At 40.7% G+C, this 23,936-nt stretch overlaps 6 protein-coding genes and 4 non-coding genes across 10 annotated transcripts in view; 9 read left to right on the top strand and 1 right to left on the bottom strand.

Moving 5' to 3' along the window:
* The window catches only part of LOC145913440 (E3 ubiquitin-protein ligase RNF123-like), a 29,020-nt gene that overhangs the window by 3,065 nt on the left and 2,019 nt on the right, over positions 1 to 23,936 (top strand). Inside the window, exons 7-32 of the mRNA XM_083001096.1 lie at positions 512 to 579; positions 1,262 to 1,418; positions 1,794 to 1,874; positions 1,975 to 2,052; positions 2,412 to 2,537; positions 2,926 to 3,092; positions 3,563 to 3,665; positions 4,069 to 4,129; positions 4,622 to 4,680; positions 5,107 to 5,175; positions 5,636 to 5,759; positions 6,219 to 6,320; positions 7,027 to 7,185; positions 7,636 to 7,859; positions 8,625 to 8,711; positions 8,784 to 8,891; positions 9,410 to 9,528; positions 9,703 to 9,836; positions 9,991 to 10,078; positions 10,372 to 10,465; positions 10,536 to 10,611; positions 10,718 to 10,857; positions 11,646 to 11,864; positions 12,261 to 12,336; positions 12,423 to 12,507; positions 23,206 to 23,381. Coding sequence (XP_082857222.1) covers positions 512 to 579; positions 1,262 to 1,418; positions 1,794 to 1,874; positions 1,975 to 2,052; positions 2,412 to 2,537; positions 2,926 to 3,092; positions 3,563 to 3,665; positions 4,069 to 4,129; positions 4,622 to 4,680; positions 5,107 to 5,175; positions 5,636 to 5,759; positions 6,219 to 6,320; positions 7,027 to 7,185; positions 7,636 to 7,859; positions 8,625 to 8,711; positions 8,784 to 8,891; positions 9,410 to 9,528; positions 9,703 to 9,836; positions 9,991 to 10,078; positions 10,372 to 10,465; positions 10,536 to 10,611; positions 10,718 to 10,857; positions 11,646 to 11,864; positions 12,261 to 12,336; positions 12,423 to 12,507; positions 23,206 to 23,381 — 2,980 coding nt within the window. The remainder of the gene's footprint in view (positions 1 to 511; positions 580 to 1,261; positions 1,419 to 1,793; positions 1,875 to 1,974; positions 2,053 to 2,411; positions 2,538 to 2,925; positions 3,093 to 3,562; positions 3,666 to 4,068; positions 4,130 to 4,621; positions 4,681 to 5,106; positions 5,176 to 5,635; positions 5,760 to 6,218; positions 6,321 to 7,026; positions 7,186 to 7,635; positions 7,860 to 8,624; positions 8,712 to 8,783; positions 8,892 to 9,409; positions 9,529 to 9,702; positions 9,837 to 9,990; positions 10,079 to 10,371; positions 10,466 to 10,535; positions 10,612 to 10,717; positions 10,858 to 11,645; positions 11,865 to 12,260; positions 12,337 to 12,422; positions 12,508 to 23,205; positions 23,382 to 23,936) is intronic.
* LOC145887825 (5S ribosomal RNA) lies at positions 6,024 to 6,142 on the top strand. The gene has a single exon (XR_014399308.1). It is a non-coding gene; the product is annotated as a 5S ribosomal RNA (ribosomal RNA).
* LOC145887848 (5S ribosomal RNA) lies at positions 9,215 to 9,334 on the top strand. The gene has a single exon (XR_014399330.1). It is a non-coding gene; the product is annotated as a 5S ribosomal RNA (ribosomal RNA).
* Positions 11,251 to 11,369, top strand: LOC145887951 (5S ribosomal RNA). Its single transcript, XR_014399415.1, has one exon. It is a non-coding gene; the product is annotated as a 5S ribosomal RNA (ribosomal RNA).
* LOC145887939 (5S ribosomal RNA) lies at positions 12,761 to 12,879 on the top strand. Its single transcript, XR_014399405.1, has one exon. It is a non-coding gene; the product is annotated as a 5S ribosomal RNA (ribosomal RNA).
* On the top strand, positions 14,462 to 15,383 carry LOC145913452 (microsomal glutathione S-transferase 1-like). Its single transcript, XM_083001108.1, has 3 exons — positions 14,462 to 14,806; positions 14,862 to 14,972; positions 15,202 to 15,383. The coding sequence occupies exons 1-3, from the start codon at positions 14,477 to 14,479 to the stop codon at positions 15,346 to 15,348; spliced, it is 588 nt and encodes a 195-aa protein (XP_082857234.1). The 5' UTR covers positions 14,462 to 14,476; the 3' UTR covers positions 15,349 to 15,383.
* Positions 15,393 to 17,051, top strand: LOC145913474 (microsomal glutathione S-transferase 1-like). Its single transcript, XM_083001148.1, has 4 exons — positions 15,393 to 15,545; positions 15,963 to 16,262; positions 16,321 to 16,431; positions 16,566 to 17,051. The coding sequence occupies exons 2-4, from the start codon at positions 16,047 to 16,049 to the stop codon at positions 16,701 to 16,703; spliced, it is 465 nt and encodes a 154-aa protein (XP_082857274.1). The 5' UTR covers positions 15,393 to 15,545; positions 15,963 to 16,046; the 3' UTR covers positions 16,704 to 17,051.
* LOC145913468 (microsomal glutathione S-transferase 1-like) lies at positions 17,535 to 18,741 on the top strand. The gene is made up of 3 exons (XM_083001133.1): positions 17,535 to 17,795; positions 17,857 to 17,967; positions 18,034 to 18,741. The coding sequence occupies exons 1-3, from the start codon at positions 17,586 to 17,588 to the stop codon at positions 18,193 to 18,195; spliced, it is 483 nt and encodes a 160-aa protein (XP_082857259.1). The 5' UTR covers positions 17,535 to 17,585; the 3' UTR covers positions 18,196 to 18,741.
* Positions 18,990 to 20,107, top strand: LOC145913481 (microsomal glutathione S-transferase 1-like). Its single transcript, XM_083001160.1, has 2 exons — positions 18,990 to 19,463; positions 19,849 to 20,107. The coding sequence occupies exons 1-2, from the start codon at positions 19,140 to 19,142 to the stop codon at positions 19,984 to 19,986; spliced, it is 462 nt and encodes a 153-aa protein (XP_082857286.1). The 5' UTR covers positions 18,990 to 19,139; the 3' UTR covers positions 19,987 to 20,107.
* Positions 20,162 to 22,382, bottom strand: LOC145913461 (uncharacterized). The gene is made up of 2 exons (XM_083001120.1): positions 21,146 to 22,382; positions 20,162 to 20,826 (listed from the first exon to the last, which is right to left on the bottom strand). The coding sequence occupies exons 1-2, from the start codon at positions 21,217 to 21,219 to the stop codon at positions 20,412 to 20,414; spliced, it is 489 nt and encodes a 162-aa protein (XP_082857246.1). The 5' UTR covers positions 21,220 to 22,382; the 3' UTR covers positions 20,162 to 20,411.

The raw sequence follows: 23,936 nt of genomic DNA, 5'->3' as shown, positions 1-23,936 counted from the left end.
GTGCACGTTTTACACATCAAAACCGAAGTAGAAAAGCACCTAAACATGCATTGCCTATTGACCAATTACGCGTTCCCCGCACCACACACAATGCCTGTGCCAGCTATAGCAGTAAATACAATCTTGAAAAGTTGTCCCGAGATGTTCAGGAAAGTGTAATTTCGTACAGCGTCGGTAATTATCTCCTAATGATCATTCATAACAAGCACGAGCCGTTGATTGAACCCATGTTCACGTCCAGGGAGATTCTGGGTTTGGCAGTTACGCGCCAAGCCCTCGTTCATATTTCGCAAACAAGGTCCGGTAGTCGCAGATAACTGTTGGTTGTACATGGATTGGATCAAAACCAAAAATTGCAAGCGATCATTTGCTGGCGATCATTCTGTGCTCGTGCAATTACATCCGGAATGTCGCAAGTATATTCTCATTTTCCAACGACCAGATAGCGACACTGTCTGATTTGACCCATATGAACGCTAAGTGGGTATTTTCAAACTTTCTTACTCAACAGGCCTGGGAAGCGGACGACATCGTCACGTGTCTGTTGGATTTGGACAACCGAACCTCGTCTTTCAAGCTGTAAGGCCGTTTATCAATACATATTGTTTAGTTCGATGAAAAGTGGCATTGCCTCCACTTCTTAAACGAGATTTTTAATTTTTTTCCATGCAATAGGAATTCAATACGCTGTCTACCTTCCTGTTTTTGTTAAGTTGAACATTGACGTTGCTGCCATACTAGTGCTTCCGCCATACTTTTTACAACACAATTGCGGGGAAAAATACTGAATCAAATTTATCTAAATAATATATGTATATATACATAGGCGCCTAGTTTTCATTTGTCCAGGGGGGGCGGATATGTTATGACGTCATAATTTGTTATTATGACGTCATCAAGTATCGAAAAACTGTGTTTGAATTTCAATGTATGGGGCGTATTAACCAAAAGGGCGACGTTAACAATGAACACACGAGGTCGGTCGATGTCAGTTACGCAAGCGAAACTAGGTCAACATGTTTTGTGTGCGTCGTGTAAGAAACACATTGTTTTTAGGTCTTTTTTCTTCGAACGTTACAAATGCGACGAGTTACATGGTGCGGACAGACGCGCGTAATAGCCACTCGTTTTTTTTTTGACAAACCTGGGGGGGCGCCGCCCCCCCTGCCCCCCCGGACTAGGCGCCTATGTATATATAGCTATATACAATTAGTTTAATAAAAAACACGAATTTTTGCATTAATTTAACGTTGTGTTATAGCAATGGTCGCGATCTTGGTGTCGCTTTTGACGATATTCCGACTGGTCCTGGGTTCGCTTACTTTCCGGTTCTCAGTCTCGCGTTCAAGGAGATAGCTTACTGCAACTTCGGTATGAAGCCCATGAAATACCCGACACCTGGTTATCGCCCTATACAGGTTTGTCATTTGCAATGAAACAGTTGCTTGGCTTTGCGTTTTGATTTAGCCCAAAATATTAGTTTTGAAAACAACAATGATGAAAAGCGTAAACTATATCGGTGTTGCTTCGCGAAACTACCTTAAGAAAATAACAAGTAAACTCTAGAGTAAAAATATGGGCTCATTGTTATGATAATCTGTTTTCTAACATTATTTATTGAAACAATGCAATGTGTTGATCCACTCAAGTATATACATGTTAAAAAACTATATATATGCGACAATCATGATTGCGCTTCAGCTGGTATGTCGAAATTTTATTGTTTGTACTTAACCTAGCGACTGACAAAAGTCCTTTCAATATTTCACAATTGATTGGTTTGCATGTTACAGGACCCGCCGACCGACGCTGATGAGGCGCAGTATCTCGTCAACTGCCTCGAATCACTCTACAAACTCCCTCGGCGTAAACCCGTAAGTCTATTCCGAATCGACACTCAGCATAGTAAACTATTGTCCTAATCAATTGCGAACTTCAACATTGCTTTTTGCTAAAAACTCTTTTATTTCACAGGACCTGAATCGACAGTTGGACAACGTGGGTCGCCAAGTGATTCTGGCTTACGTTTTTCAACTTCTTGGCCCGCTTATGGTAAGTTCCCTTCATTCTCGTGCGGACGAATTTTACCACCAAATAATAACTACATGTGTAGTCTTTTTATTTTGCCACGTTAGTGCGAATAAATTCGTGAAACGTGTTGTTGTTTTAATACACCAGAACGAACATGTTCTAGTTACCACTGCGTGTGTAACGTTCTTTAAATTTCTTAACGCGTTATACCTATACCCAAAAACCAGTATATTTAAGTTAAAGGGAAAATGTCATATACAACAAGAATCAGCTTGTTGTGCTTGGCGGTGACTGCCGGAATGACTCTTTTTGTGTATTTTGGAAACATTTTACTTGTAGGTATTGCTCAAAACTTACTATCCGATCATTTTTTATCGCAGAAAACACCATACAACGTAGAAAGCCACCTGCTCCCATTTCTCTACTCCTTGTGTGAAGAAAAGGATAAAATGAATCCATACCGCGACCTGCATTCCGCCCTCGGTTGTTTGTGGCAATATGCGGAGGTACCTACGTCACTTTTACACTTTTCTGGTCGATTTTCTGAGGGATTAAACAACGCCGATAATAAGATGTATCGGTTTATAATGACCCGTTTATTTTTGGATGTCTTAAGAGATAAGTACTTGATGAAACATGAGTGCTGCAACAAGAAACACGTACATGAAATGCAGACCACAACAAAACAGCATTTAAAAAAAAATTGCATTCGATTTTAAACTCCTAACGTAACTTACAGACAAATAAATTGTCTGTGGCGCGAGTTCTCTATCATATCATTCCGAGAAATGTTTCTAAACATGTTTACCTGTGTATTACACTATTGCACATTGCGTCATGCATAAGACATGTGGCACATGGCCATTTATTGACGCCTTGTTGCTCGTTATACAGGCAAGAGAAGCTCGCGATTGCATCAACTTGGTGTTCGGCTGCGTGTTGAGGCGTTACCGCTCCTCTCCAGTCCACGTTGATTTCACCGAACAAACTCGCAACCTTGAGTTCATGTTGGGTCTTTTCAAGCACAAGCAGACTCGCCGCAACCTGGCACTACACTGCTCATATCCTTTAAATGCAAAACTTTATACGTGATGTTTGAGTACTTTAGAAAGACATGTTTGAAAAAAATTCGCAGCAAAGTCATAGTTATTGATATCATGCAAAATTGCTGCTGAGCATTGCATGTAATACCTATACCACGGTAATAAGTGTTAAAACTACCTTTCGCTCGACAAGATTACAAATTTGGTCATTCAACTGATCATTTAAATTGTGTATTTTTTGAATTCATAGACCAAAGACTATGGTTTAGTTTCGGAAACAATGAACTAATGGTACCTCGTTCCGAATAAATCATGTCTGGTTTTATTGTTCACCTCGATATCCCACAAAACCCCACCCAGACTGTGTTCTGGATACAAATCTCCACCCTGGCCATAGAAACATCAAGTTGTAAGTACTTAGTGGCCCGTGTGTTTACACGTGATTTTTGCACTTGCAAATATAGTCCTTGACTCATTTATCTCCTCACGTTTGATCGTCATTCTGAGATTCCAGCTCTTTTCCACATCAAGCAAGTATCGAAGCACAGGGAAGCAGGACTCAGTAAACTTATTCCCATGGTATGGGGAAGGGTAAGTGCGGTGACAATTAACTGATATAGGTTGACGTTTGAAGTTTTTTTGCTGTAATTAGCTTTTTGTCTCTCTCCAAACGCCACGGGGAAAAGTCTCATTTATTTTTGATTGACAATGAAATGTTTTTCCTCACAAAATCAACCAAACCAGAAACACTTCTTTTGCGTGACAAGTAGTTTGTGTATCCATGCACGAAATAGATTTGTATTCTTGTAGCTTACAATTTATTGTTGCTGATGTTGCTATGTCACTCTCTACTTTACAAGTAAAATTTTTGTTGTTGTGTGTTCTTTGTACCAAGAGTTTAATTTGGTTTCCATTAAACTGACTTGCCCTGTTTGAACGCTTCTCTACTGTTGATAATAGCATGTTGATTGAACTTATTTTTATGTATTTCCAGGATTGCGACCCGAAAGCCACGTATGAGCGCGGTTATGAAAAGTTGAAGGATAAAATGGACGGTAGGTGACCCCAATAATAAGTCATTTCTTTTCTATAATATATCTGCTACATAGGAGCAAGCAGTATTTGTTAAACCACCATCAGTGACTCATTCTATTTAGTTGAAAAACGTTGCCCACCTAAGTATGTCGTTAATAAATTGATCTATTAACACTCTTAAATAAAATGGTACGTTTTTGTTCTGTGTGCATGATATATAATATACAGTATATACTATACTATACTCCATATAATTGCTTTAACGTTTGTCCTGTTGCAACATGATGTGTTAAACCACAAGTTATAACAAACATTTGGTAAACCTTTGTTAATAAAAAATTACATGACATCCTGTCGTAAAGACCATCACTTCTGTTTTGTAAACAAACAGTTTACGTAACGGCGTATTTCGGTGTATGTTTTGATTGGTCAGAATGACACACGTGACTTTCTGCGGGCGGAGCTTTATTCGCACTGCCCACAACATTAACCGATCTCCCTTTTTTGCACAGATGTCAAAAAACTGCAGCGCGAATTGATGCTGCTCATGGTTTTGGACGGCCAAGCTTTGGTATGTATAGCCGCGATGAATTTAACCGCCATTAACCTGTAACTATGACCATAATTAACCTCCACCGGAAAAAGATGCGATTGTGGCCAAAACATACCGCGAAACCATGACAGTCAGTGCTAAGGTGGCAGTTGTTAGGTTGATTTTAAACATGACATCATAGTGTTCGCTGTTAAATGGTTACACAAGTAAATGACATTTTCTTGTTTATTCAATGTTCTAACCATGCAGTTGTTTACAACTGTTAGCAATATAATTGAACAACAAAATGACCGGGCCCACGAACACGTGGCAGGTCGTGCGTCACTTAACTGCATGATTTGTGTTGTTTACTCAGATGCATGTACTCTCACTACTTTCACAAACCAAGTTGGCATAATATACCCTGGTAATTGGTATATATTCACAATGTGTTTTTTTTTACAGGGAATGGTGAGCGGGGCCTTCGTCAAATATTTCCGAAAGTACCTCGAAAATGTGGTGTCTGTACATAGGGTAAGTGTGACGTATATCCTACTAAATTGAATGTAGATCAAACCGTTGAATACCGACAAGGGCGTGTGTGCGATACAAATAGCATGTTGTGTTGTGAAGTTGTATGTAGGCCTTTGACGCTCATTGGTTTGGTCCCACCCCATGGGAGCAAAGTGTGGTGTTATGGGAGGTATTTGCGATTGTTAAACGGTGATGTCGGTTATGTCTTGATTTGGTAACATGTAAATTCGGGTTGTGGGTTAATTTTTGCGCCCGCTGATTGTTTCCTATGAGAAGTTGTAGTGCAACTTGCACAAGCCATACTTCTGTTGCTCACAAACTTTATTTGAATTTCCCAGTAAGTAAACAACCACGTAAACTCTGTTTATTTCCCTTTGCGGAACAATTACGACAATGCGTTTTTTAGTAGACTATAGTGGCGAATCTTGTTGGCAATACCTGTATATTATACGTGATACAGTCGGAACACACGGTTGTAACTCCTCCCATCGTTCTCCACTCCTTCATGCAACGACTTGTCGACGTCATACGTGAACTGTGGGACAAATCAGCCACCACAAAGCCCGGATACGTGAAGGCGTCAGGTTTGTGCAACTTACTCTCTTTCGACTTCATGTCCCAGTCACGCTTACCATACTTCAGTAGTGTTTAATTTTCGACACCAAAAATGCCTTTGTATTGTCCAAAGCTTAAAGCTAAATGAAATCGTGGTTGTAAGAATGGTCTTTAGTGTACTAAGTAACGAGGCTAACGTAATGTTAACACCGCGAAAAAAATCAAACAGTTGTTTGGGGAAGGTGCGACTGTGGTGTCATGAGTATAAGAAGCGTGTGTAATAGCGAGCAAATGCCTACGACCATACCATGTTGAGAACACCCCATCTCGTCCGATCTGGGAAGTTAAGCAACGTCGGGCCCGGTTAGTACTTGGATGGGTGACCGCCTGGGAATACCGGGTGTCGTAGGCTTTTGTCTGATTTTGCAGATCGTCGCCAAGTTCTTCCTCCGTTTTGTTTCACAGAATTTTTTATTGTATTTTATCAGAGGGTTACGTCCCTACGGAATCTTTCTACACGGATTCGATCGATTATTTCGATTTACAGCGAGTGGGTGGTCTCAAATCTCACCTCCTCAATGAACACAAAGGTATTAAATGCTTCTCACCATCCTTAAACATTATTCAAGCTTCGTATGAAGCGTTATTGGCAAATGAACGCATTCCAATTCACACATGCACCCATGAGGGCTTGAATGCGAGTTTGCTGTAGTTGGCATCACAACGTGTTTACTGGTTTGATTTAATTCCTCGGGGAATAAATTGATCTCGGTATTAACTCTCGTCTATACAGCCGTGATGTTGTTAATGTAAGATACGATGTGAATTCGCCAGTACATCTAACAGCACATATATGTTTATGGTTACAATGCGTATTTGTTGGTTGCGTCAATGTGTTTTGCACAGTATCCCCGAAATTAAATCTGGGTTGTAAATTCGCCATGTCCTTTCTGTCAGTATTTCTTGTGCAAATACAAATCAAGCTTTTAACAATTGAAATCTTAATTTGTTTAGGTAACTTTTGCTTCTTCAGTGGCAACTACAAAAAGCAGTGACCCAAATTGTTTTTTTTTGTGTATATTGGTACAGGGTTTATATTGATTCGTAAAGACAGATCCGCCGGTCACTGACCTGCACAGGCTAATTCCTGTAGTCAATTTTGACATTTTGCATAGTATCGGTGCAGGGTTGACTATGCTACCTTGCGGTGTTGTTTCAGCATTTAAGGACATTGAAACCAAAAAAAAAACAGTTCAAAAATGGTGGTATATTATAACCGTTGCCACTTGTTTGCAGATGAACTTGCAAAAGAGGGCGTGTCTGTGGCGAGAGGTCGGGGTGGCAGACGACCAAACAATGACGAGAATACATGGAACGAGCACAGCGCCCTCTTGCAGCTGTTTGAGGAGGAGACTGCCGGTCCTTCTCTCTCTACTCTCACCAGAGCTGACGACGGTAAATTATTTGATGGCATGTTATTGATAGTTTTGTGTTGATTTTGTATAAAGTCACAAACTGTTTGAACCGAAACTTCTTTTTTCGATTCTATTGAGATCGTTTGAAGTAGATTACAGTGTAGGGTATGTGTATGTTGTTTTTTACTTGATAAACTTAATGAACATAACAGTTTCTCACTTAAACCGTCTCATGCCAAGTATATTCTATGTCGGGGTCTTGTAAATCATCCGATTCATTCGGACGTTCCCTCTTGCGCTGTAATTCTCAACCACTTTCGTTACACAGCTGAGATACTGTTTGGAAATATCACGTGACCGACAATCCCGTTAGTTTGCCTTCTAACATATTTTTCACTTATTTCTATTGCCTGACAAAAACCTGAGCTTTTAACCAAGGGCTGGGCGAGCTGGTCGTGAAACACTTAGTTTATTTTCAAAATTGTCGCAGATGCTGATTTGGAAACGTTCAACCCTGTGCTACGTCTCGCTCGGGCATTGCTTAACCAGAGCAACAAGATGACGGGACGGGATCGCAGCATCACAGTAAGCCGCAAGCGATCGTCGAGTGAGGACGGGGAAATGGATAAACTTCCCACGAAAGCTCATCTCATTGAACTCACTGACGGCTGCCTACTGCTCTACACCAACATCATGCACCCTCATATGGACAAGGTATGAAAGTTACTTTTTTTCGGACTTGCGATAAGATATTTTGTGGTACAATTACTAGTTTAGCGTGTTATTAGCAGAGATGAGGAATACCTTTTTACATTTTGAAACGTTAGATTTTCCATTACAACTGTCCAAGAAACTTTCGTTTCAGGTTAAAATCTTTCAGTCTTTTTTAATTAGACATATATATTTCGCTTTGTTAAAAGCATCATCAGTGTTTGTTTATTTATTTACACCTAATTCTTAATTTGCTTTCATAGACACTGATGATGCTTTTAACGGAGCGAAATATATATGTCTAATTAAAGAAGACTGAAAGATTTTAACCTGAAACGAAAGTTTCTTGGACAGTTGTTATATATATAATAAGGTGGAAATCGTCAGGGCCAAATTGCAACAGAATGGGAAATGATTCCCAGAATCAATTCTCAAGCATTTTCCATTACATACGAAGAAATTTCATTTTTAATCAGCCCACTCAAATTTAATTTATCTGATGCAAGACGGTTCCGCGAAACCCGAGGGTTCCATAATAAAATATTTGGGTTACATTAGCCAGTTTTAGGCAAAACCTGCTAATTATATCCGTTAAGTCTTTGGAAAACAAACGCATGCAAACAAGACCAAAACGCGAAAATACGACAATTTTCATGAAAAACGTTTAGTTTTTCTTCGTTTCTGACTTACAATGGACAGTTGTTGAAAAAGTGCTTATTAATTGCAATATTTGACCAAACAGAATCATTACTGTATATTACTATTTAGATCCACACTACACGCACCAAGATAGTGGAATACGCCACTGCCCTGAACGAAATCGAAATCAAATTGAGGAAATGCTCAAGTCCAGAGGTAAGTAATGTTCCATTTCCATTTCGAACGGGATATCTATATAAAACTAATATTTTATTTTGTATCCTGCAGCTCTCTGACGTAAGATCGAGTCTCACCCAATCACACGGCGTCCTTCTCCGTCACATGACCGAACTTTGCCGTTCCATTGCCTGGTTGAAGGCATCAGTTTATGCCCCGGTCAGTGAATACTGCTTGTAAACGTTCTCACTTTCACCGTTAAAATTGGCATTAAACGGTTTTGTACCGCTAGGTAAATTGAGTCGGTGGTAGTTGATGACAATACCGGTGGCTTTTCGTGCCATTTGATAGGTTTTGTTGTCAACTGTGGCTGCAGGAAATCATTTCAAACGCATTTCTGAAGTAGAAAATTGCATAGAATGAAAATATTTGTATCACAAGTCCTTGAACCGCACAAAAAAATTACGTACATTACTGAAATTAGCTACTGGGCAGAGGCGTAAAAGCATGAGTATAAGAAGCGTGTATAATAGCGAGCAATCGCCTACGACCATACCACGTTGAGAACACCCCCATCTCGTCCGATCTGGGAAGTTAAGCAACGTCGGGCCCGGTTAGTACTTGGATGGGTGACCGCCTGGGAATACCGGGTGTCGTAGGCTTTTGTCTGATTTCATTTGAAACAACTTTGCACGCTGTTTCAAAACTAAGATTTGTTTAATTTTTTTGTACTAAAGGAATCGCAGAGGAATTTATGGTGGCTTCTGCAGCTTTGTATACGAACTGCACACAAAGCGTCTGAAAAAGGGCCTCTGTTCACTTTCATGCCGGAATTTTATTTGACAGCCGGCACCAGGTATTACGTCATGTTTTCATTTCACTGATCATTGTTGGCTCCACTAATAACATACATTGTTTTTGCTTGATCTTAAATTTAATTTTGCCAACCCGCAAATTACATTCCAAATTAAACATGTTTTCGCCTGTGATTGTCATTGAAGGGCAGTGTGATTAAACCGTTTTGCTTCAGGTTGTACAAATGTCTGCGGGAGTATTTTGCACCCTCCCAACCTTTCGAGAAGCTTTCCGATCACGACGACACGCTTCGTTCGTTTATCAGATTTCTCAGCGGTTTCCACTGCGATTCGCGGGTTGTGAACAACGGTAAGCGCATTACCTACCGCTTATATTGCAGTTGTGTTTCAAATGTTGGTCTTGACATGTGTTACTAAAACCGATTATCAGGTCGATAAACCAGGCATGTTTGTTGTACATTATCTTGGAGCATAATCTTTTAAAAGTTTGTTGTTACCAACAGATGTGAAAACGATGCTGGCGAACACGATCACAACCTTCATCACTTACCCCTTGCAACTAAAAGCTGTTGAAACGATGCCAATTGACGAGTAAGAAAGTTATCTAAGTTCTAAGTCAACAACCACCACAACCAATTAACTAATGTCCGCATCTCATATAATTCATATTATTTGTTCAGTATTGCCGTTGGATGACTGTGGTCAGCATATTTAAGTTAAAACTTGATGTCGTCCAAATGTGATAAATATTAATGAAAATGACAAATAGTTTGTAATGAACGTATGGATTAGTTTGGAGGCGTGGAATTCTATTGCTGCTAAAACTCTTTACGGCCAAAACCGCATTTTATATGTTTTATTAATATGAACTTGCGTTTGTGCAGCCTTCGATCCTTCGTGCGGAACATGTTGTACGCTTATGACGAAGACAAACCGTGGACCAGCGTCGGTCACAGAATACTGGCCACACTTTGGAGGGTAAGCTTCTACATAGTTACTACTTTCAATCATTATCAGTATGGAATGAATAACATTGCTTTCTGTCCAGGGAAGCGGGTTCGCTATGAGGTACGACCACCCCCCTTATGTCGCTAAAGTGAAAAAACTTCTCAACCGAGAACACGGTGAGAAACTTTTCAAATATTTTAGATTTGCTGGTTTTGTTCACTAACGGGAAAAGGCCTTTAATGCTCTGTCGGGTTGTTTAGTGGTAATTGATTTTCCATATAGACCCGTACGTTCCGAGCAAGCTACTGGAATGCGTTCGCGAACTTCTCATGAGCGAGCCGACCCTCGCTGGTAAATTTGTTCACAGCATCTTGGAACATCTTAACTGGAGCTTCTCAGAATTCATCGGACAACTTCAAGAGGTTTGTTTATTGTAAATTGACGACTAGTAAACCAGTTGTGTGAAATAGAGTCAGTGAAAGTTTATACAAGCTATTATACCGTGGTGTTTCCATTGTGTTATTTGCGCAATTTTAACTTCTTGTTTTGCGTTTATTGGATTTAATCAACATGTTATTTTTTTTTGCGAACTTCCTTACAACATCAAAGTTATGTTCTTTTTCTTAAACATTTATTTTTCAAATCTAGTTTTCTAGGAACAAAAGGAAAGTATTTCCTTGCAACAATCATTTAATTTACCAAAACGAAACTAATGGCCTGAATTTGTTCCTTCGCTTTGATATGTCATGATACAGTAGCGTAGCTGGCAAACGTATAAGCGTGTGTATAAGAAGCGTGTATAATAACGAGCAATCGCCTACGACCATACCACGTTGAGAACACCCCATCTCGTCCGATCTGGGAAGTTAAGCAACGTCGGGCCCGGTTAGTACTTGGATGGGTGACCGCCTGGGAATACCGGGTGTCGTAGGCTTTTGTCTGTTTTTTTATCGGGCTCTAATTTTTTTGCTCTACTGCTAAGCGTAGGCCTATAGAGAATGACAGATCTCTAAACTAAACATTAAAGTACTGGATATTTGTATTTAAATAATAAATCTAACTAATGCGACGAAGGTATTGAAATGTGTAATTTGTTGCTTTTCTTTAGCCCAGTATCAAACATCTCCAGTAATACACCAGGCCACTTATACTTTAAGTGACCAGAAGTAGCGACCATTTTCACAATTACTGGTTCATACAATTTCAACAGGTTCACCAGCAGAATGTGCGTGGTTGGAAGGGAGCGACAGGTCTGCTTGCTTCGCTTGATGCGCAAGCCCTCCGGCAACTTCGTATAGTGGACATGTTGTTCGAACTCTCTGTGTCGCTACTGCGAGTTCTCGAGTTGACCTTGTCGGTAGCTCCCGACGTGTTTCTGGATTGGCCCAATCACGACAATGCCGAAATCCTTATTACCGGCCTCATCCAAGTAAGTTTCAAATCAAAGTTGCCCGTGCTCTGTACATGTAATGATTGGGATAGGCGCAAAGCTTTGATATATTTTTTGTGGTCTGATCAATTCACATTAACTAGTAAACCAGGTTTCTTGTTGTTTACTGTGGTTGAGTGTTGGCCAATCTGTCCAGGTGTTTAGCTGAGTAATTTACAGCGTTTCATCGATTTCGGTAATCCCAGTACATGTTGAAAAACGTTGCACTTTGCTAGAGACATTTAATCGCCGATATTAAAACATCAAGAGAAATGCTATGCCCACAAAACAAATTCTACCTTATCATGCAATTTAAAAAGTGTTTTATCCGTATCATGAAACCATCTTACAAGCCCACATAACTACATATGTACTAACTTTCCTTTTGTGCTGCAGTGTATCAATCAAATTCTGAACAGAGTAACGACCAAAGGTGGATTATTCGACAATGTTGTAACGGGAAAACAGCCAGGTGAGTTGTTTACTTACGAAAACACTGCATTGTGTCGTAAAAGGGATGCAAAACATTTGTTAAACGTTTTTTTGTTTCATAAATAGGTCTAAGCAGCGTACAACACTACCCGCTGATGACGTCAATCGCTGGAATTATGTTGAAATTGGTGAAACAGGAAAAAAAAGAGTGGTGAGTTGCATGTAGTTGGACATAGAGGTCTTTATATTTTGCTTTGCTGTTGTGACCAACTGAGGCTTTTTGAATTTGAAATTTGCACAGAAGATTAACTGATATAGTATTGGATAATTAAGCAACTAAACTCATAAAGTGTAGAATCTGTACACAAAGGGGATATATAACTAAACATAAGGGGTTACGAAGTTTGTTGTTGTTGCACCTGCGCAATCATGAGTATAAGAAGCGTGTATAATAGCGAGCAAACGCCTACGACCATACCACGTTGAGAACACCCCATCTCGTCCGATCTGGGAAGTTAAGCAACGTCGGGCCCGGTTAGTACTTGGATGGGTGACCGCCTGGGAATACCGGGTGTCGTAGGCTTTTGCCGGTTTATTCCTACTGGTATATTATATTTTTCCTGTCAGGTATCGTTAGTTTTCAAATTGTGCCAGTGGATATTCTATCCAAGAGCTCGGGCAAAATCATTGCAGGCCAGCGTTCTTTTAAGTTACCTATCCAGACCAAAGATCATTTTTTTTGTCAGCCTTCAATTCATTTGCTCGAAAATGCAAAATCGCCACAAATGCCACTTTGAATTACTTTTTCGACGTTTGCATCGCAATGGAGCGTTACAGTTTGGAAAAAAAAAATCGTTTTTGGCGCTGGTATTTCACGGTGCTATTTCGTTGTTTAAAACTGCGGCTATGTCGACCATTGGAAGCACGAGAAGGTTCATAAACAATTACATTAAATTGGAAGAAAGATTTATTTCTGATCGACTTACATCCAAATGAAATTGGGTGTTGAACGAGTAAGTAGAAAAAAGCAAATTGAGTTTGTGTATTGTGAAACTTTACTTTTCTTGTATATTGAAAAAGACTGATATGTTGATTTCATTTCAATCACGAGTTTTTCTCAAGTTTGCATCGCTTCATTAGATGTAAACACTGTATTGTAAAATTATACATGTTATTTTAGCGAAGGGTAAATTGCACATTGGGAACAATAACATAGCCTATACAAGAAGATTCAGCCTATACAGTTGGAACTTTGATTGTAGCAGAATTTAGCCCTCGGTTGGGCATTATCTTAATACCACTGACACAAGTTCAAGATCGAGGAATTGGACAGAAAATTATGAACATAGAAATTAATTTTTTGAAACAAAATATTACAGCAAGTCAATTTCAAATATTTTTTATTTATTCAATATTTGAAATTGAAACTGAAGTTCATTTGTGTCACGCCAAAGAAGTGTTGCTGGTCAGGTTTTGATTTCGTGCAGTTAAACATTTTCATTGTTAAAGCAACAAGCGTACAACTTTACTGCACCACACCACATTTCTTCAGTGCAGTGTTGAAAATTAGGTTAACGGTACATTTCAGGTTGTCTGATTCACACGAAAACAAGACAGAACACGGCTGTGGCGTGACGTAGTAAATTACACTTCATGCTGTTGAAGTGTAAGTTAATACTCCACCATTATTCAACCACGCGACTTTAACCCTGATATTCCACAAAGCGTATGATAATGTTAGAGCCAGTCAACATGGCAGAAAGTCCGTACTCTGTGGAATGAAAACTTTGCAGCGTTTATTTTTCTTGGGGCAATGAAAAAAATATTGATCAAGATGATGATGGTGGTGTTTCTAACCACAGTGCAGAGAATGAAAAATAATGTCTTCGTGTAGCTTGAAGATGAGCGATACAGAGAGGTTTGACGAGCACTCGTGCCCAGTGAACACATAGAGGGTTTATGAATGTGAAAGGAATGAATTTTTTTCTTCTGATTTTGTGCTATATGGTCACAAGTCCGCCGATTCAGGGTGAGGGAACAGTTTTATTTTGTACGATGTTGACTCTTCACACTTGTGATGGTGGGAAGTTGCGTAGAGAAAAAAAATACTTTGACCCATGATCGGATTCTGCTTTACATGAGGTAAGGCAAGACACAAAGCCCCGGGCATTCGTGCAGTTATGCTGGGCCACATTCACCATGACCCCCTTTTTCCATTTGCAATCGCAGCCAAGCATGTCGGTAGTGTCTGTAGTTGTCTGGAGCGGATACAGATCTTTGCAACAACGTTCAGAATGACTGACAGTCCGTATACGTTGGAAAATGAGACTTTTGCAGCTTTTTCGTTCTACTGCACTGTAGTGCTGGTCAAAATGATGTTGGTCGTGGTGTTTACCTCGTTTAAGCGCTACATGAATGTTACCTACATTTCTACTGAAGACGCGCAGCTGCTTTCAAGTGACCCAGAAGTGCAAAAACGTTGTCAGATGATCAACAGTAACGTTGAAAGGGTAGGCGCTGTGGCTTTTTGCATTGAAGTTCAAAAACGGTGTTTTTTTGCATCAGGTGCGTCGTTGTCACCAAAACGATATGGAAAACATTTATCTTTTCGTTCTTCTCTCTCTTTTGTATGTTGGCACCAACCCTGACCACTCCACCGCAGTCTGGTTGTTTAAGGTAAAACCTTAAAATCTTGCATGGAAATGTTTGAAAGACAAAGCATAGAAATATATCAAAAGCACCTCAACCTTAAATTTGAAGAAGAGACTACCCTAACATATATTCCATCAAGATTTGTGTTTTATTTCTGTAGAATTAGAGGCACTGTTAATATCTCCCAAGCAGTATATACAGTACATGTTTCCACTATATCCGTCGTTAAGTTGTGTGCACTCTACGTCTACAGGTGTTTACAGCTAGTCGGATTCTGCACTCAATCGTTTATCTCAATGCCGTGAGACAACCGGCCCGTGCAATTTGCTGCATGACTGGATTTGGCGTCTGCTTTTTCATGGCTTACTCGATTATAACAAAGCTTATACATCTACATTAGCTCTGCCATTCAATGCAAGAGAACTGACATCTATCAATAAATGCACATTCGACAATTGCAGTCGTTGTTTCTAATACAGATTGCCCGAAACTTTAGAGCGAAGTGCTGTTGGGAGTATAAAGATACGCATGTCTGTGATTTTTGTCAGGTTGTGGTTTTATGTGTGCATTCCATCTTACGTCTCAGTGAAAAGCTAGGTACAACCGATTGCGTTTACAAACTGCCCATCAAGAGTAATTAATTTTTATGTTGAAAAGTCAGCGCATACCTGACTACAGGCCAGTGTGAGTCGTGTCTTGTACAACGCTGTTCCACCACCAGCCCGTGCCATTTGTTTCATAGTGGATTTGGATTTATGGTACTCTAATATTAACGTACATGAATGTTCCGGACCGTTCAGCAATATTTTGTTGACGTGTATTGTCTCAAATTTCATTGAGGAAAGTGTTCTGCGTGAAAATTTGCTGCTGATGTGATAAGGCCGTAATAATGATGACCCATGCTTTTCGTGCAGCCTGTGGTTTGAGCTGTTGGCTACTGTGTTCGTGCTCAATTTTGATTGGTCACATTCAACTCACGCAACCACTTTTTTCTTTTCATTCTATCCCAGCCAGCGCATCTGCACAGGATATTGTCTGTTACTTTTACTCTGTAGTGGTCTCGGAGAGTAACTGCCGTGTTTTGCAACAACGTTCAGAATGACTGACAGTCCGTATACGTTGGAAAATGAGACTTTTGCAGCTTTAATATTTTACTGCACTGTAGTGCTGGTCAAAATGATGTTGGTCGTAGTGTTTACCACATTTACCCGCATCAAGAATGCAGCCTATATTTCACCTGAAGACGCCCTGGCGTTTTCAAGCGACTCAGATGAGCAAAAACGTTGTCAGACGATCAACAGTAACGTTGAAAGGGTAGGCGCTGTGGCTCTCTGCGTAGAAAATTCAAAATTAAAGTTTTTTTTTGCATCAGGTGCGTCGTTGTCACCAAAACGATATGGAAAACATTTATCTTTTCGTTCTTCTCTCTCTTTTGTATGTTGGCACCAACCCTGACCATTCCACCGCAGTCCGGTTGTTTCAGGTAAACACAAAAATCTTGCATGAAGCAAAATATACATACAGCTAACCAGAAGTTGCCGTACTGTGCAAGACGATTTAATCTTGGTACAAAAGGCACGGTTGATATATCGTTAGTTATACACTCTTCGTCTACAGGTGTTTGCAGCTAGTCGGATTCTGCACTCAATCGTTTATCTCAATGCCGTGAGACAACCGGCCCGTACAGTTTGTTTCGCAGCCGGATTTGGTGTCTGCTCTTTCATGGCTTACTCGATTATAACAAAACTTCTGTAAACTGCAGTCGGTTTGTTTCAATCAATGCAAAGTGACAACTGTGTACATATCCGTCAATAAAAGCACATTTGATACTTTGCTTCTGTCATTGCATACAGTTAACCACTACAAGATGGCTCTTCTGACAAAAATATTCATAAAGAACAACGTTTCGGTTGGATGTACGTCTTATGGTCATATAGTCAATAATGAATTACATACAGTTAACTTTTTGGACTTTTCTAAGTTTACGTTTCTGTAATGTTGTGTTGGTCGAGTCAAGTCAGGACAGCATGTAAGCCTGGATGCTCGCGATCGGCTTGAGCAACCAACAACAATGAAAGCATGGCTCGTTTACAGTAGCTGACCGGAAAACCAGTCGAGGTTCTTATCAGCGAAGCGTGACGAGAAACGTGCTGCGCGTAGCAATTCTGTGTTACGCCGCTACAGTTTGGTAACGATGATGTAGTAAATTGCAGCACACGATTTTGGCAGTGTCATGCGTTCGCTCATGTGCAGCATCTTAAAACATCAGTGGGATGAGCAAAGGAGGAAATTAAGCTTAGCCAATCACGATGACAAATTGCTTTTGAACCACAAGTTAAAATAAGTGCAGCACATAAGTTTCAAGTAGGCACATATAGTAACAGAATCCATGTCTCGAGGTATTGTGGAACCGACTTTTATGTTGGAAGCATGTCTCACTAAAGTCGCTGGTAATTTGATACCTTATGTGCTCCAAGGCAACTGGCAGTTACCCGCTCAGCGTACTAGTTAGTTCTGTTCCATTTAGCTTGCAGTTAGTTAATATTCTTGTCTGTATCAATTTTAAAACCAAGATGGACTGGGATTTAATTTGCAGCTCGGTTCCTACTTATTAAGGAGTGAAAAAACTTGCTTGAAATGTCTCAATTGACTCTTGAAAATAAGACTTTTGCCTCTTTTGTGTGGTACGGGTCCCTCGTGCTTCTCAAAACCGTGGCTATGTCGCTCCTCACAGTGTACTACCGCGTCACCCTCAAATCTGTCCCCACTCCCGAAGACACAGTTCTTATGGAAAGCAACAAAGAAAAGCAGAAAGCGATGCTCCTACCAAACAAGCACATTGAGAGAGTGAGTGTGATCGGTAAAAATTTTTGCTGTCTGCAGTTGTATAAGCAGATGCTTGTCTTAGGTTCGTCGCTGCCACCTCAACGACCTTGAGAACGTCCTTCCGTACGTGGCAATAGCGTTGTTGTACATTACCACCATCCCCGACCTTGAAACCGCTACACTCCACTTTCAAGTACTATTCTTATCTCGGGTTGTTAAACTTCTTGTGCTTTACAACACCTTGATTTTGATTTTGCAGATCTTTCTCGGTGCGCGTATTCTCCACACGGTGGCGTACGTGTTCGCGCTTCCGCAGCCACTTCGTCTATTGGGTTTTGGTGCCGGGGTGACGATCAACCTGTCGATGTTGCTACGCATATTTTATGCCGTCAGCAATGTGACGGATACTGACGAACTTTAAGTCAGCATATTTACCACTTACTTATTTTCCGTTGCTCTGATCTAAAATTCTAATTAAACGATTTCGGGAATCGCTTCCCATTCCAGCCCTTTGGTCACGGATTGCCACCTTGCAATGTCTTGAAACTTTGTGTTGTTATGACAGTTAAATGGGTGTTGCATTTTTCCATTCGTTTAGGAAACCAGCCGAATAAAGGAAAACAAACAAAATATTTTTGGCAAACATTCGGTGTCTTGTGTGATGTGCAGAATTGCCTCAAGAACTTGTGTGCTAGTGAATAAAAAAGGAAAAATTCAACCTAAACACTGTTTTGTCCAAACTGACCAACACTGATTATGTGGCATCAGTGATTTTCGCCAGTTGCGTCAGAAAACAGACAATAGTTTCTCCATGTTTCGTCATCCGTCGGGGTGTGATCTGGGCGTTGTCGCGTAATTTGCCAAGTCATTGTAGCACATTCCGAGTCACGTGATTACGAACATTGTTTGCCTCGTCGTCCTCGCCGGTTGATGGCAACTTGTGTCAACCTTCTCTTACTTTAGCGTTCCGCACACACGAATGCCGGTACGTGTAGTAGGAGTAGTGCAACAAACTTAGTGTTAGGAGTCAATGACAGTAAAGGGACAATTGAGTTGTGGTGCTGTAAAGATGCAAAAAATATGAAGTTGGTTTTTGCATTGACGCTGCTATAGGTATATTCTTGCGAAGTTTCGCGACCGTTTGAAAACTTTTTTGCTCGTCATTCAGCTGGCGACGCGTGACTTATTGCACACGCGCCCCTCTCCACACACATAAATATGGCGGAAACCGATCAGTTCTCTGGAAGTCAGGTTGCTTGCCGAAGAGCAAACGATCTTTTTCCGTTCTGATAACTTGAATTTTATTTGCTTTTGTAGCTACAGTTAGCATTAAAACGTCAGTCGATAATCTGCCCTGATTTTATAATGGACCTTTTCACGCTGAAAAACGAGGCCTTTGCTGGCTTGGTGCGCTACGGTACCCTGGTCGTGGGCAAAACCTTGGCGATGGCCATGGTTACCAGTTACTACCGCACTACTCGTATGTCAATGTCTTCAATGGAGGATGCCCGCATGATGGCGCCAGGCGACAAGGAAAAGCAAAAGGAAATGTTGAGAACTAATGAGGACGTGGAGCGTGTGAGGCGTTGCCACTTAAATGATCTGGAAAATGTTGTTCCGTTTGTTTTGCTTGGGCTGATGTACGTATCCACCGGGCCTGATGTCTCGACTGCGCTCTGGCATTTCAAGGTTGGTTGTGTTGAAATGTCTGCATTTCTTTTGACAAGAATTACAAGATCAATGTTTGGTCATGGATTACACAAATCACTTTTCATTTCTCTAGAAGTCTAGGTTGCATTTTTGAACTTGGCTGAAAAATTAGGACTTACTTAAATCATGTCATTGCCTTCAAATACCTGCACTGCCATCAGCAAGTAGCGTATCTCACACACACGTGCATTCAGCTTGGAAGAAATTAGTTCTTACGTTGGATTTCACGTAACCATTGGGCAAAAAATATTTGAGTTTGTTGGGACTAGACTAGCTTTTCCCATAATTTCCGGCACTTGTTTGTTAGCTATTTTAGGAAAATTCTCAAATCCTATTTTTGTTGATATTTGATGCCCTGCTGCAGATTTTCTTTTGGTCAAGGGTGCTCCATAGCATCGCGTACGTAGGAGCCTTACCACAGCCATCACGTGGCATCGGATTCCTGCTGGGTTACCTGGTTAACGCCTCAATGATAGTGCGTACCCTCCTCGCCCTTCCTTGAGCAATGCCCGACTGCTAATGAATCAGCATGCCACATATTTGATAGTCACGGTGCAGTACAAAGCCACATATTTATCAATTTTTACCAATGCTTCATTGTGAATGCTTTTTGTTTATGTGATACCTTAATTTTTTGCCTCACCAACTTGTGTGCTATATTACCGACAAATAAAAGCTTCGACATTGAATCTTTTTCTCATTATTTCCACCTCTTCGCGAAATCGGACGTTCGTAAATGAAATACTGCTTGTAAAAACATCTGGTGCGATGACAAGACCAAAGTTTATCCGTCGGAAAAATGGATTTGAATTGCGGCGCGAGCATACGCGGCGACAGTCACGTGCAGGCGCAAATCTAATCCTTGTTGATGTGTCTCAAACTTGAGCGCATGCACGTACAACATAAACCCCGTGTTGCAACAAAAACTCATTTTGTCTCGTGTGTTGAAACCGTGCTCAAATCCGAAGGCGAAGTGACGAAAACGAGCGGAGTGGTCCGACTTGCGCTTGTGTCCACGACCGACCTGTAATCATTCACGCGTATCAACGCGTCATCGTTCCGGGCCAATGATTGCTGTTCAACCCGCCAAACTCTCTGCTTTTGTAGACCCTCGGTCGCGTCCAAATACCTTTGCTTACTCCACAAATAACGCAGGCGTGTTGTCGAGTTGATCGGCGACCTGTTTTCCTCCTTTGGGTTCTCGTTTGCTTTTTCGCAGCATGCTGACACCTTGGGTTCGAACCACATGTAGATAAGTAGGATGACGATGAGACAACCGCATGAGATGAGCGTCGTAAAACCAGGATGAAATCCTGCCTCTGATATCGTTGTTGTGTTGCCTCTTTTAATGAATGAGTTTAAACAAATTTAGTGATGAACATTTACAAAAGAATGAACATTTCATTTACAATTTACATAACCTTATTAAAGGCAGGATGTATATTAACGCGAAACATATGTAGCTTTAAGTATATATGTGAAAAACTGTTGGTCTTGACAAGAAATGTCTTGAGACCAAAATTCTTTCAGCTGGTTCAGCATATTTTTAGAACAGTAAGTGTATATTTTGATACTTGAAAATGACTCACTTACACACGAGTTAGTTCATGAACTCATATTTTTCACACAGCTTTATGCCGTTGTTGAAATATTGTACTTACGTGCTGTTAGTTTTGAGGGTTGCGGCTGATTCCATATTGGTTGACGGATTTTCGATCGATTGTCCACCGAGCATTTACAAACGTTTTAAAACTTAAATCCTACTTCAGTCATCTGTGCCCAACAATTTCACGGATAACACCATGTACATATTTTACATGTCAATTATATGTGACGAAGCATCCAATTTATATTAGCTCGCTGCTATTTCCAAACAATCGCCCATCGAGTTATTGGCATTCGAAATCGATATGCCATAAATATTCATAGTCATTTCGCTTTGTTGTTCGGAACCGCCCTACTCATTTGTCTTGCTTTCATCCGTACGTTTGAAGTATTGATCTGTGTACTTTTATACTCGCTGCTCATTCGATTGCCTGTCAGTTCTCTTCTTTTACCATTACACCACGAAACTCGACTTCTTATAATGCGCAACAGCTTTCTAAACCTTGGGAGTTGATGTGCTTTGGATAGAAGTTTTTACGTTTTCAGGCGCTTGCCTAAGGCGAACCTGTTGTGTGCGAGTTGTGAACTGAGAGATTGGATGTGGTTTGCGTTACCGCTGACGCGAAAACGCCGCACATTTGAAAATGGCTTTGTGGCTGCTATGTTGACTTCTGCGCGTCTCTGATACTGCAATCCTATATACTGACTGCTCCCCAGATACCAAACACGTTAAACAAAAGTGGCTACCTTCGAGTATTTTGTATTTCATTTGGTTATCTTTAAAACTAAAGTAAAATCAAAATCTTTTTAACTGTGTAACACTACTTACGGGTTTGCTCATAATTCTGAGAATGAGGAGACATATACAATACTATTGGCGTAAGCCGAGACGTTATTTTTTTGCATGAAACATGTCAATGTTGAAAATAGTATAGGCCAGTATCTTCATTCTCAGAAAATTTAACTGTGCTTGTACGATCACCAGAGATCACAATGCAGTTCATCGATTTCGTATCTAAGTCTACATCAGTTTTGTCAATATCGGCAGCAAGCGGTTGTCATGTCTCCTATAATCCTGACGCCAAACGCCTCTCAAACCTTTCATGGCTTCATCCCTTGCATTGTGTTTTGCACCGCGGACGCTTGCGAAAACCTTGGTACCCACATGCAAATTTAATGCCTTACTAATCAGGCAGGCATTGCCAGCCACGTCAATCAAATGCCAATTAACGCGGAAATCCTGAGGCCAACATCAGCAACCCTTTGCTTGTCAAACACACATCAGTACTGCCGTGAAAAGTTTGATCTGCGGTTATTTGCGCCGTGGAGAAATGCGTTTTCGTTTTGTTGTTGCTGACGTGCTTCGAGCTGTTGCTCTTTAATCGGGTCGCGGTTCAAGGAGAAACTCCGCAAGGTGTTTTGTGTCTTGGCTGTGACCTTTGAACGCGACACCTGCGTAATTCGACCTCCGATGTATTGCGCAAAATAGGCTCGTCTGCCAAGTACCACGAATCTCAATTATACTCGTGACAAGAAACTTGTTTTAATACAAGCCTCAAGAAAAAGGCTTGTGTGGAGTTCGATTAATCCTGCCCCAAAAACATTGTAAACCACACTACATAAGCGTTTGAGTATATCACGTTTCAGGCGTTCCTATAGAAAAGGATTTCCATTATTCATGGAAGGGTTTACCTACTTAGGTCGCAATATACACGCATTTGACGTCATAAAAAAACTGAAACATTATTTCCGGTTTATGGGAATTATTTATGACTTGCACGGGTTTGATTTATGGAAAGTATTTTGTTCTGTGCATTTTGTATTGCTGACTCGATATAAGTGAACATACATGGAATGTGTTGGTTCCTGTTGTTTGTTTGTGTGTCAGTTTTATTCCAACAACACACACACAACCAACTACTAAGTGATAATAGGGGCCGCGCAGTGGTAGATTCGAGTTGTTACTTTTGCCGGAGGTAGTTCGTTACACCCGTTATTTTTTAAATTTTTTGGTGTTCTTTTCACATTTGTTGGTCACGACAGTAACTCCAATAATCTTTCAACAATAAAACAGACGTTAGCAAATGTTTATTTTTATGTTTCCCTCTTCCCCCAGGTCCGATTGCGCCCTAAACACCCTCCTAAAGGACCCTGGATTCAGCATCCAGTCCATGGAGTATCTCCTGAACATGCAGGACGACGAAGAAACTGATGATACCCTGGTTGTTCCTCGAGGAATAACCGTGCCGTATACTCGCTCCAAAGAGAAGAAGTTCGTTACACTGCAAGAATGTAAGCGAATGTACAGAGAAGTGTATGCGCTGCAGACAGATGGCCACTGTTTCGACCTAAAAGGTCTTATCAGTGCAGCTGGTGTGACTTTCAAACAACTTTGCTGACCAAACGGCCAAGCACCAAACTAGGTGCAACCTTACGGAGAAAACAAGGTGGAAATACTATGACCAAGCAAAGCTCAACCGATAGTGCCGTCAGGCCCCGTGTCACAATAATCACATCTGTCTGCAGCTTATACACAACTCATATTATTGGTTCCACTTTGCTTATCGTAGAGAGAAGTACCTGTAAAGAGTACATTTGTTTATAGATGTTGTAGAGTAAACTTGACCGGTCTCAGTGCAAAAAGCAATATTGACGTGAATTTTGCACAGTTGGTACTTCAGCACGACACGTTCTTCAACTCGCTACTGTAACTTTTAGATTAGCATAAAAGAATGTTTAAAAGTCCATGCGAGTAAGCTTCAAAAGCCTAAATTAATTGAAACGGTTACCGTGTATTTGTCAAATCAACAAATTCCCGTTCTGACGCCAGCTCAGGACCAGCACCGT

Source organism: Ascidia mentula, chromosome 1, assembly GCF_947561715.1.
Source record: "Ascidia mentula chromosome 1, kaAscMent1.1, whole genome shotgun sequence".
Taxonomy (NCBI): Eukaryota; Metazoa; Chordata; class Ascidiacea; order Phlebobranchia; family Ascidiidae; genus Ascidia; species Ascidia mentula.
This window is presented reverse-complemented; position numbering and strand designations above follow the sequence as displayed.

Bases quoted from the DNA above. Each gene is read 5' to 3' on its own strand.
- LOC145913452 (XM_083001108.1), top strand. From the start codon at position 14,477: ATGCTGGGCCACATTCACCATGACCCCCTTTTTCCATTTGCAATCGCA. The intron at 14,807-14,861 runs GTAGGCGCTGTG...TTTTTGCATCAG, and splicing joins TCAACAGTAACGTTGAAAGG to GTGCGTCGTTGTCACCAAAA. The intron at 14,973-15,201 runs GTAAAACCTTAA...CTACGTCTACAG, and splicing joins CCGCAGTCTGGTTGTTTAAG to GTGTTTACAGCTAGTCGGAT.
- LOC145913474 (XM_083001148.1), top strand. From the start codon at position 16,047: ATGACTGACAGTCCGTATACGTTGGAAAATGAGACTTTTGCAGCTTTA. The intron at 16,263-16,320 runs GTAGGCGCTGTG...TTTTTGCATCAG, and splicing joins TCAACAGTAACGTTGAAAGG to GTGCGTCGTTGTCACCAAAA. The intron at 16,432-16,565 runs GTAAACACAAAA...CTTCGTCTACAG, and splicing joins CCGCAGTCCGGTTGTTTCAG to GTGTTTGCAGCTAGTCGGAT.
- LOC145913468 (XM_083001133.1), top strand. From the start codon at position 17,586: ATGTCTCAATTGACTCTTGAAAATAAGACTTTTGCCTCTTTTGTGTGG. The intron at 17,796-17,856 runs GTGAGTGTGATC...TGCTTGTCTTAG, and splicing joins CAAACAAGCACATTGAGAGA to GTTCGTCGCTGCCACCTCAA. The intron at 17,968-18,033 runs GTACTATTCTTA...TTGATTTTGCAG, and splicing joins CCGCTACACTCCACTTTCAA to ATCTTTCTCGGTGCGCGTAT.
- LOC145913481 (XM_083001160.1), top strand. From the start codon at position 19,140: ATGGACCTTTTCACGCTGAAAAACGAGGCCTTTGCTGGCTTGGTGCGC. The intron at 19,464-19,848 runs GTTGGTTGTGTT...GCCCTGCTGCAG, and splicing joins CTGCGCTCTGGCATTTCAAG to ATTTTCTTTTGGTCAAGGGT.
- LOC145913461 (XM_083001120.1), bottom strand. From the start codon at position 21,219: ATGCTCGGTGGACAATCGATCGAAAATCCGTCAACCAATATGGAATCA. The intron at 20,827-21,145 runs GTAAGTACAATA...ATTCATTAAAAG, and splicing joins ACCCTCAAAACTAACAGCAC to AGGCAACACAACAACGATAT.